At 42.5% G+C, this 11,005-nt stretch overlaps 1 protein-coding gene across 1 annotated transcript; it reads left to right on the plus strand.

The window, feature by feature from the left end:
* The first annotated feature begins 503 nt into the window (after positions 1-503).
* LOC106073945 (trichohyalin-like) lies at positions 504-6,141 on the plus strand. Its single transcript, XM_056044608.1, has 2 exons — positions 504-5,048; positions 5,280-6,141. The coding sequence occupies exon 1, from the start codon at positions 875-877 to the stop codon at positions 2,564-2,566; it is 1,692 nt and encodes a 563-aa protein (XP_055900583.1). The 5' UTR covers positions 504-874; the 3' UTR covers positions 2,567-5,048; positions 5,280-6,141.
* The last annotated feature ends 4,864 nt before the right edge of the window (positions 6,142-11,005 follow it).

The following is an 11,005-nucleotide window of genomic DNA, read 5'->3' on the forward strand; positions in this document are numbered from 1 at the left end:
AATTATTTATTAAATATTGTTCATATTGAAAACTGTTGTTATTCACTAACTGTCCAGTTGAATAACTGTAATCCAATGTTCGTATGTTACATGCCATTACCTTTAGGTTCTTGTGTTACTCTGTTCAGGCTGGGGAGACGGGACCATCATATCATACCCTACTTAAGCGACTAAACCCACCTGACAGAAATGGGGGCTCGTCGAAACAATATGTAAATGTCAACGTTGTGACCTTTGTGTCCTTGATTTGACCGCTAACGCCAACATAAGATATATGACATATAATGATATATGTAATGGTTATGTATTAAATAAAATTAAATACATTTAAGCCGTTTGAGCGGTCTGATGCTTTATGTACAGCACGCGATAGATTAGTTGGTCATCCCTTGCATTTTGTCTAATGGGATTAGTTCACAATATTTATCGGAAAACTTAGAGTGTGTAGTTACTCTTTGAAACTATTGTAACCTGTTCTTTTATATATTGTCACCAACGCCTGAACCCTCTGACTCTGAGCGGCAACGTGTGAGTGGATCGAGTGCCTGTCGACGGGATCGACCTGAAACTGTGTGTTTTGCTGGCTGGTGTACCGGAACCGTCCTGAAGTTAGAACCGTTGGTCTGCTCCAGTGGCTTTGGTTGTCTGTGACTTTTCTCTTCTGCGGAGCCTGGAGTGAGGCGAGTTTCTTCCGACGCGGGATACTGAGCAGATAAGTCCTTGGCCCTGTTTTTGTCGATGCGCCCGTGGTTTCAGTTCGCCTGTTGTAATTAAGAAATAATATATATTTTTTTTTTCCTTTTTCTCTCTATGATCTAACTTTGGTTTTTGTTAGTGATAGTTAGACTGTAAGTAGTATTTAATAGTCTGTGTGATGGAGACGAGGTTGACTCTAACCGCCCAGTTCATCAGTGACGGCCGTGCTCTCGGGTATGATGGTGAGAGGTTGGAGAGGTATGTGGCAGAGCAGAAGGTTGAATACGAGAGAGCCAAGAAGGAGGAGTTTGAACGAGAGACGGCTAGGCTTGAGCGAGAGGAGAGATTGAGAAAAGAGGCGCAGGCTGAGGAGAAAGCCAGACTTGAGCGTAAAGAGAGGTTGAGAAGAGAGGCGAAGGTGGAGGAAGAGAGGTTGAGAAAAGAGGCGAAGGCGGAGGAAGAGAGGTTGAGAAGAGAGGCGAAGGCGGAGGAAGAGAGGTTGAGAAGAGAGGCGAAGGCGGAGGAAGAGAGGTTGAGAAAAGAGGCGAAGGCGGAGGAAGAGAGGTTGAGAAGAGAGGCGAAGTTGGAGGAAGAGAGGTTGAGAAAAGAGGCGAAGGCGGAGGAAGAGAGGTTGAGAAAAGAGGCGAAGGCGGAGGAAGAGAGGTTGAGAAGAGAGGCGAAGGCGGAGGAAGAGAGGTTGAGAAAAGAGGCGAAGGCGGAGGAAGAGAGGTTGAGAAGAGAGGCGAAGGCGGAGGAAGAGAGATTGAGAAAAGAGGCGAAGGCGGAGGAAGAGAGGTTGAGAAAAGAGGCGAAGGCGGATGAAGCCGCTAGACATGAACGGGAGGAGAAGGCCAGGCGTGAGGAACACGAGAGGTGGAAGGAGAGAGATGCTAGAGAGGAGCTCAAGAGAAAAGATGAACTGGAGTTGGCACGGCTTAAAGAGAAGTCGGCGCCAGAGGCAGGTGCAGTGGTAGGTCAGGCAGTTGAGGTGCGACAAAAGAGTGTCTTGGACAGGCTGGACAAGAACTTCCAAGGCATGAAGGAAGAAGACGATCTTCTGGCGTACCTGACGCACTTCGAGGCCGTAGCAGCAAGGTGTAAGATTGAGAGTAAAGAGTGGGCCCTACTGTTGTCCTACAAGCTGACGACATCGCTCAAAAACTTTATGTTGAGGGACAGTCTGTTCCTTAGCGACAAGTATGAGGATGTCAAAATGGCACTTCTCCGCCAAGCAGACATCAATGCGGAGACATGCCGCAAAAGATTCCACCGGGTCAAACCACGGCAGAATGACTTCCATGGGTATGTGACTGAGCGGAGGACCGCGCTGGACAACTGGTGCAAAATGGCCGAGGTAGGAAAGACAGTAGATGAGATCAAAGATCTCTTGATTAAAGACGGGATACTTGAGAATGTTTCAGGGGAGGTCTATCGACAACTTGTTTTAAACAAGCAAAACACTGTGGAGAACATGTTAGACATTATAGAGGGGTTTAAAGTCGCAAATTCGGGGGCGTCGCTTGCTAAAGAAGAAAGTGTTTATGTGGCGGCGGCGTGTGGCGAAGCAGTGAATCGTGGCCCGGCCGTTGGAAGAAAAGTGATTGTTTGCTTCGGGTGTGGCATGAAAGGCCACAAGTCAGTTGAATGCCCTCAACGTTCGCCGGTAGCTAACTCCACCCCTGTTGCGGATGGAAGGTCTAAGAAAGCACCCGCAACCCCTGCAAACTCTCACACAAATAGAAATGTTTCATTGGGGCGTTATCGGAGGCAATTTGATGGTAGTGGGCGCAGAATCCGCGGCACGAGCACGAGACGACAAAATTATGACGTGGAGGGGCGTCCGCCTGATAACGGATACGGAAGGTCATGAGGTACAGGGGCGTACGCACCGAGACCCAACTATAACAACAGAACCTTTGGCCCACCGATTAGATACAGGTGACTGAGTGGTCCACATGATGTGCAAAATTGTTGCAATTATTCCCTAGGAAAGGGTCTTGATTTTTTTCCCCTTGTAAAAAAGAAACATTATCTTATGCGGATAAATCGTTGCGTGACAGATCGGTAGGCAAGTTGAAGTTTGAAAGTGGTAGAGTAAATGGTAAAGTTGTGTCTGTGCTGAAAGATTCTGGTTCAAGCGTGATAGGTATTAGGAGTTCGTTAGTTGGCAAGAATGATATGATTCCTGGAAGTTACAGGTTGAAACTAGTTGATGGGACAGTGAGAGATTACCCGTTAGCGTGCGTTTACATTGAGACTGAATATATTGTTGGTAAGTTTGTGGTAGCATGTTTTAGGGATCCAGTGACAGACCTAATTATTGGGAATATAGATTTGAACGGTGGCAGTCAGCTTGGTTGTGCTGCTGTAACTAGGGCGATGAAAGAGAGAGAAAATGATGACAGTGTTATGAATGACAGTGGAGTGCTGGAAGATTGTCGTGATGTTCTAGGTACGAGTGATGACTTTTTACGGGAGCCATTGAGTGATCCGGCGTTAAAAGATCTTTGGGAGCGGCAGGGAGATAACTGTGTGGACAATAAGCAGAATGGATGTGTATAATTTAAAGTATTTGATAGATTGTTGTATAGAGTATTTAAGGGAGAATGTGGTGAGGAAGAGAGACAGTTAGTTGTACCGTCGTCTAAGAGGGAGCTTGTGTTAAGAACGGCGCATGAGAGTATGCTAGCGGGTCACTTTTCAATAAGGAAAACGAAAGGCAAAATTTATAAATATTTTTTTTGGCAAGGTTTAGACAGAGATGTGAAAGAGTTTGTGAAATCGTGTGATGTGTGTCAGAAAGCTAGAACACCGCGTCGTTGTGACAGAGTGGAACTGGGTCGTATGAATGTGATTTCCACCCCATTTTTTAAGGTGGCCATTGACATTGTTGGCCCATTGGAGCTAACAGAAAATAAAAACAGGTTTATTTTAACCTTGGTGGATATTGCTACAAGATGGCCGGAGGCTATTCCACTACGTAATATAAATACAGAGACGGTAATCGAGGTACTAACCACCATATTTAGCCGAATCGGACTGCCTTGTGAAATATTGTCGGATCAGGGGGGGTCAGTTTACCTCCGAACTGTATAACCAGGTGTGTGAGTTCTTCTCAATTAAACCGGTGCACTCTACTGTGTTCCACCCTTCCTCGAATGGTCAAATTGAGAGGCTAGGGACTAGGATAGAAAGATAACTGCCGCATTATTTGCATTTAGGGAAGTTCCTAATGAGACAACTGGTGTGTCTCCGTTTCAACTTGTTTATGGTAGGCAAATGAGGGGTCCGTTGTCTATTTTAAAACGAGTTTTTACAAATAGGGAAGAAGAAACGGAGTATAAAAATGTATTTAGCTACCTATTGGACTTGAAAGAAAGGTTGTCTGTCGTTACCGCTATTGCTAGTGAGAATGACCAAGTAAATAAAAGTAAATATAAATTCCAGTATGACAAGTATTCATCCAATCGGGACATAGAGGCGGGAGATTGTGTGTTGGTTTTAAAACCACATAGAGAAAATAAATTGGCTGTATTTTGGCAGGGCCCGTATAAGGTTGTCAAAAAAATGTCAAAGTTTAACTTTGTTGTACAGAAGGACGAGAAGCTGAAAATGTACCATATTAATAGGCTTATGAAGTATCATTGTCGGATAGGGAAAGTAGATGAGGTAGTTAGTATTAATTCTATTGGTGATGAAAATAAGTTTTTATCAGCCAATATGGTGTCTGTCGTGAGTGACGAAGACGCAGATACGGAAGGGTTGTCTAAGGAAGATGCGCTGCCTAACATTCCAACGTTGGAAGTTAGCCAGAAGTCAGACGGGAATATCTTGGCGCAGGTCAAAATAAACCCCGATCTTAGTTCTGTGCAGAGAAATCAGGTTGATGATGTTCTAAATGAGTTTAGGGGGGGATGTCGTGCGCGCGTGAAGTTTTCTTTACATTTAATATTGGTGTTTTATCGTATAGGAAGTAGTTTCTTTTTAGTGCGTTTGTTGTCTAGAATATTGTGTGTGTGTGTGTTTACGTCATCCTTAGTTCCCTTAGTTCCCGCAAGAGAGAGAGAGCTTCTTTTGTGAGCTAGGTAGCTGGTCTGGTTGTTTGTTTCCCCCCTTGTAAGGGTACGTAAGTACATAGTTTATTAAGTTGGCTGATCTTTCGGTACGGGTGTCGCTATTGAAATGTAGCGGTATCGCTAGATCTAGGTTTTCTTTTCGTTTCAGGGTGTTAGGCTTTGGGCTATGGGAAAGTGTGTCGCCTTTCCGCCCTTGGAGTTGTGCCGTAACTATTGTTGTTGAGGTGTAGGGAGTTGAGGTTACGTTGGGCGCCGAGATGGAGTGTGAGCGTGAAGGTGTGTTATGTAAATTTATTGGCGTGATATTAGACTAGTTATTAATTCAATGATGACTTCAATGATAGTGATGTATATGTAAATATGTTGGTAACTTATAATTAATTATTTATTAAATATTGTTCATATTGAAAACTGTTGTTATTCACTAACTGTTCAGTTGAATAACTGTTATCCGATGTTCGTATGTTACATGCCATTACCTTTAGGTTCTTGTGTTACTCTGTTCAGGCTGGGGATACGGGACCATCATATCATACCCTACTTAAGCGACTAAACCCACCTGACAATCACCCCCCCCCCTTTGTGCTCTAAAGCAATTTTACCTATCTGACGAATGCACCTCAGTCGAGGGCATCGATAAGATGCATGAGAGACATGTCCTAACTTGTCTTTATTTATCCGCAGCCTCCCTCAGGTGTCTGCCTATTTATTTATTGGATCAACGATCTATTTACCTGCATCTGTGCTTAGTGCTATTCAGCACTGCACTTGCCTACTGAGATCTACCCAACTATTTGTTTGGATCACCTGCCTATTAATTTGGCATTATCTGCCTATTTATCGGATCACTTGCCCATTTGCTATTGAGTATCATCTACTGCCTACGTGGATCTACTCAACTCTACTACTTGGCGCTATCGGATATTTGCCCGCCTATTCGACAGCCCACCTGTCAACTTATTAGGTGCGACGTCCCTATAGGCCCAGAGTCTGTGAGAGACGTCATAGCTACGCCAAACCCTCCGCAACTCACTGGACATAATGTTAACTACGCTGCCCACGGCAGATCAGCTCTGCCCTCAGTACCACTTGTGCCCACGGTAGCCGGCCACCCGCCCTACTGTGCCCACTACCGATATCAAAACTTTGGATTGAGACTCCACAAGGACTATATCACCGGCGTCCCTCTATCCGCTAGAGCGCCACCTCCAGCTGCAGAACCTCAAGCCAGGATCACAGCCAGCTGCGACATCAACAGGACAACCAGCTAAGTTCAGAAGACAGAGTGACATACTCTCTAATTAAGTGCAAGAGTGATAATCAAAATTAGTATCAATTAGAGATATATGCAAACCCTCCCTCTTTTTATTCTTTTATGTAAATATTTATGTAAATAATTATTCTTCATTTTTAACTTTGTATCTTCCTTTCATTGCTTGTCTCGTGGTGTGCCTGCTCCCGATTTATATGCTGACGGGTTGGTGTGTGATAATTTTCAAAAACAATCATCCCCTAAACATTAAACGCGCCACACACACGTCACTTTCCCCAACCAATATATAGTTCTGTGATTAATAGATTTCAGGAACATTTTTTTCTACCGTCTTCTAAGTCTAAGTAGAATTGTATAATATCTAGTAGATTCGCTTAACCACGATTTTGTTTCGGGAAAGAAGGGGGGGGGGGGATGGGCAAAGTAACAACAACAATTTTTTTTTGTTGTTTTAAATCTAACATTCATTAGTTATTAAGAGTTAACTAATCGCACAATAACGTTTAGAAGGAGGAAGGTTTTTCGTTTCTTGTATTTTTTTTTTTGTTAATGTAAAAGTTCTTATTATTATGTTGCAGGGTTCAAAGATCAATACCTCAGATGAACTGTACTGTAATTTCCAGATCGGGCAAATCTCCATATAGTTTTTCTTAGGAGAGTTTTGGTACCAGTGTCGTGGACCTGTTACTGTCCATAACTTCAATATTAGTTCTATGACTTCAATATTAGTTCCATAACACAAAAGGAGGATTCTAGATCATTTTGTGAACGAAGTCAATCGTTTTACTAGGACGACTTCAAGTGCTTGGAATTTCCGATTTGATACTTATTTTGAGTGAATGACCCCTACACACACACAAACACACAGAATACATACACACACAGAGTCATGAAATTTTTCACCAAACCCATTGAGCCATTCATAGAATCTCTGTTGTCTGACAAAACAAATCCAAGTTTGCAAATGTGGATCCGCATTTTGAATGAATGAGAATTTTATTTAAAAAAAAAAATTAAGCTTAACGGAAATTAATCAAAAAGGGCTCAAAGTTCAGAATAAAAGTAGGTTTGATAACATGAGGACTACAAGCAACGAACTCAGAAAGCCTCACCTGATAGAATGAACACGTTAGTTTATTTAAGCTGTTCTTTGTGTTTCTTTTTTCAGATTAAGAAACAAAAGTTCTAAATGTCTCAAATACTTCAAAGAACTAAATAGAAACATGTTCTATTCTTTTATTTATTCTATTTCAACCAGCGGCTAAGTCAAACATTTCAACCAGCGGCTAAGTCAGACATTTCATCCAGCGGCTAAGTCAAACATTTCATCCAGCGGCTAAGTCAAACATTTCAACCAGCGGCTAAGTCAGACATTTCAACCAGCGGCTAAGTCAAACATTTCATCCAGCGGCTAAGTCAAACATTTCAACAAGCGGCTAAGTCAGACATTTCATCCAGCGGCTAAGTCAGACATTTCATCCAGCGGCTAAGTCAAACATTTCATCCAGCGGCTAAGTCAGACATTTCAACCAGCGGCTAAGTCAGACATTTCAACCAGCGGCTAAGTCAAACATTTCAACCAGCGGCTAAGTCAAACATTTCATCCAGCGGCTAAGTCAGACATTTCAACCAGCGGCTAAGTCAAACATTTCATCCAGCGGCTAAGTCAAACATTTCAACCAGCGGCTAAGTCAGACATTTCATCCAGCGGCTAAGTCAAACATTTCAACCAGCGGCTAAGTCAAACATTTCATCCAGCGGCTAAGTCAAACATGTCAACCAGCGACTAAGTCAAACATTTCAACCAGCGACTAAGTCAGACATTTCATCCAGCGGCTAAGTCAAACATGTCAACCAGCGACTAAGTCAAACATTTCAACCAGCGGCTAAGTCAGACATTTCAACCAGCGGCTAAGTCAAACATTTCAACAAGCGATAATTCAAATAATTTAACCAGTGGCTAGTCAAACATTTGAACCAGTGGATAAGTCACATATTTCCACCAGCGGCTAGTCAGACATTTCAACCAGCGGCTAATATTTATTCTATTTCATCCAGCGGCTAAGTCAGACATTTCAACCAGCGGCTAAGTCAGACATTTCAACCAGCGGCTAAGTCAGACATTTCAACCAGCGGCTAAGTCAAACATTTCAACAAGCGATAATTCAAATAATTTAACCAGTGGCTAGTCAAACATTTGAACCAGTGGATAAGTCACATATTTCCACCAGCGGCTAGTCAGACATTTCAACCAGCGGCTAATATTTATTCTATTTCATCCAGCGGCTAAGTCAGACATTTCAACCAGCGGCTAAGTCAGACATTTCAACCAGCGGCTAAGTCAGACATGTTGTCACCATTTTCTCGTTGATTTAAAAGATAATATCAATTTAAAAAAAAAAAGCTTTAAGAGATGAAGAAAAAAGAGGTTTTACTTCTTTAAGTTCAAGACAAGTCAGTAAGTTAAATGAAGGTTTTATGGAGCGTACTACATTCAAACGACTTAGTTACAAAGAAACCACAATGGACGTATGCAATCTAAGTTTAAGACGAGACACAAATGACAGAGTAGTATTTTATAAGTTTAAGGTTAGTGCCAATGTCAGAATAACATCTCATAGGTTGCCTGGTCGTGTGGTATGCGCTGTGGACTGTCTTTCTGTGGCCTCGATAGTTCGAACCTCGCCCTCTGCCATCCTCTGTCGTCTTGCAAGGCTTTGGGCCAGGAAGTCAATTCTCTTCCAATATGAAGCAACATCCGAAACATGTCAAACATTAAAAAAAAAAGACAAGACACACAGATTAACATTGGAATAGGTTTAAGACAAGACACACAGATTAACATTGGAATAGGTTTAAGACAAGACACACAGATTAACATTGGAATAGGTTTAAGACAAGACACACAGATTAACATTGGAATAGGTTTAAGACAAGACACCAACAATACATGTCTACGACGTATACTCAGTCTCTAATTACTTATAGAATAGATCTAAGACGACACAGACAATAGAGTAAACTTAGATTAGGTTTATGACTTGGATTAAAATTTCGATAAAGTCCTATTCGCACTAACAGCACATGCTTGTCAACACAGGTCACGTGACAGACACGCTAACCCTCATCGAATCCTCGGAATCGAATGCCGCTAAGTAGTTTATTTCTAGATGTTCAGCACAAGATATGAAATGACGCTACGATGTACAAGTGCAGAAAGAAACAGAGGGGGGCGGGGGCACGAACAGGGAGAGAAAGGGGGCAATTACTTGACCTTGTTGGATCTCATTTAGCCAGGCCCTTCAACAAGCAGCTAGGGAGGTCACAAAAAGGGAGGTAAAAAAAGGGATGCGGGGGGGCGCTAAGCATGGATATAAAGGGGACAGAATTTTTTTTTAATGGCAGATGAGGTCTAATTGAAATGTTAAATGAGAGTGATGAGGCCAGAAGAGGGTGTGGAGGGGGGCTGTAAATGAGTTGTTCATTACAAGGCAAGGGTGTATTTGGCTGTGAGGCAATCATGGCTGAAGAGGTGTCGAGGAGCAAGGATGGGAGGGGCGGTGGTGTGAGCAGATTTTGTGAAGTCTCGTCACAAGAAACTGCACGTGACTGACTTTGCGTGTGACGTCATGGTATCTACTGAAATGGATCTCTTTGATATATATATGATAGTGAGTTAATCGGAAGAATAACCGTGTGAATTATCTCTATATATATAATTCTCTTCTTCCCTCAAGAGTTTAAACAAGAAGTAAAGGAAAGATCACTCTCTTATTTCTGCGGAGTCACCCCACGAAATAACAAGGGGGGGGGGGGGGGGAGAACACGTGGGTATTTACACGTCGCTACGGATGGCTGGCGATGGACTGTCAAACCCTGCCCGCTCCCATCCCCCTTCGTCCTGCGGGAGGTTTGGTCTAAAAAGTAAACTATCTACAACTCTGAAGGAACATCCGAAACATGTAAAACATTTTACAAACAAACATTTTACAAACACTAAATAGCAGGGCCGGACTTAAGCATTGTGGGGCCCTATTCGAAACGGATTTCGCGGGGCCAAGTTTGGGTAGGGAAGCGGACAATAAGTGAAATTTAAGAGTTTGAATTAGAAAATAAATTCGTCTCTGCATTTTATTCATTCTTTACTGCGTACAGAATTACTTTACGAGCCCTGCGTGTAGCAAAGTCATAAGTATATCATAATAATTATGTTTCCTACATAGATTCCGCTCAATAGCAAGAATTACCAAAATGCTTCAATCTATCTTTGAGAATTGTTGACCTCATTAGTTTGAGGTGCGAGAAGCTTCTTTCACCTGATTACTCAATTTCGGGAGATTTCCAGGAGCTTCTGGTAAATCGACAAGAGGGCGTGGGATATCTGATTTAAGTTATAAAATGGTTTCATTTAATAATTTATACACCTTGAATTAGCGCGGGTCCTACGCAAGTGCGTATCCTTTAAAAGTGGGGGCCCACTGCGGTCGCAAAGGTTGCAGTGGCCTAAGACCTGCCATATAAATCATATAGCGTGTAGAGCTTTTATTTATTTTGTAATCTACAATTTCAAGTATTTTTTCTGTATCTTTTGTTTGGTTTCAAATCTCTCTAGATGTAAGACTGATTGTATGAACAAAACGTTAACCGTTGGACACAGAAACAGATGACCTTAACATCATCTTCCACATAGATCGCAAGGTCTGGAAGGGGGGCAACTCTACCTTTTTTTTTTCTTTCTTTGTTTAATTTAAATAATAATAAAGCTTGTTTTAAGGTCGACGTGGAAACAAGCTATTGGTCTTCATTGCCTCCAGGTTGCGAGTCGCAGGTCAGTGGTGAGGTCGACGTGGAAACAAGCTATTGGTCTTCATTGCCTCCAGGTTGCGAGTCGCAGGTCAGTGGTGAGGTCGACGTGGAAACAAGCTATTGGTCTTCATTGCCTCCAGGTTGCGAGTCGCAG

The sequence above is a fragment of the Biomphalaria glabrata genome, chromosome 10, assembly GCF_947242115.1.
Source record: "Biomphalaria glabrata chromosome 10, xgBioGlab47.1, whole genome shotgun sequence".
NCBI classification, from domain to species: Eukaryota; Metazoa; Mollusca; class Gastropoda; family Planorbidae; genus Biomphalaria; species Biomphalaria glabrata.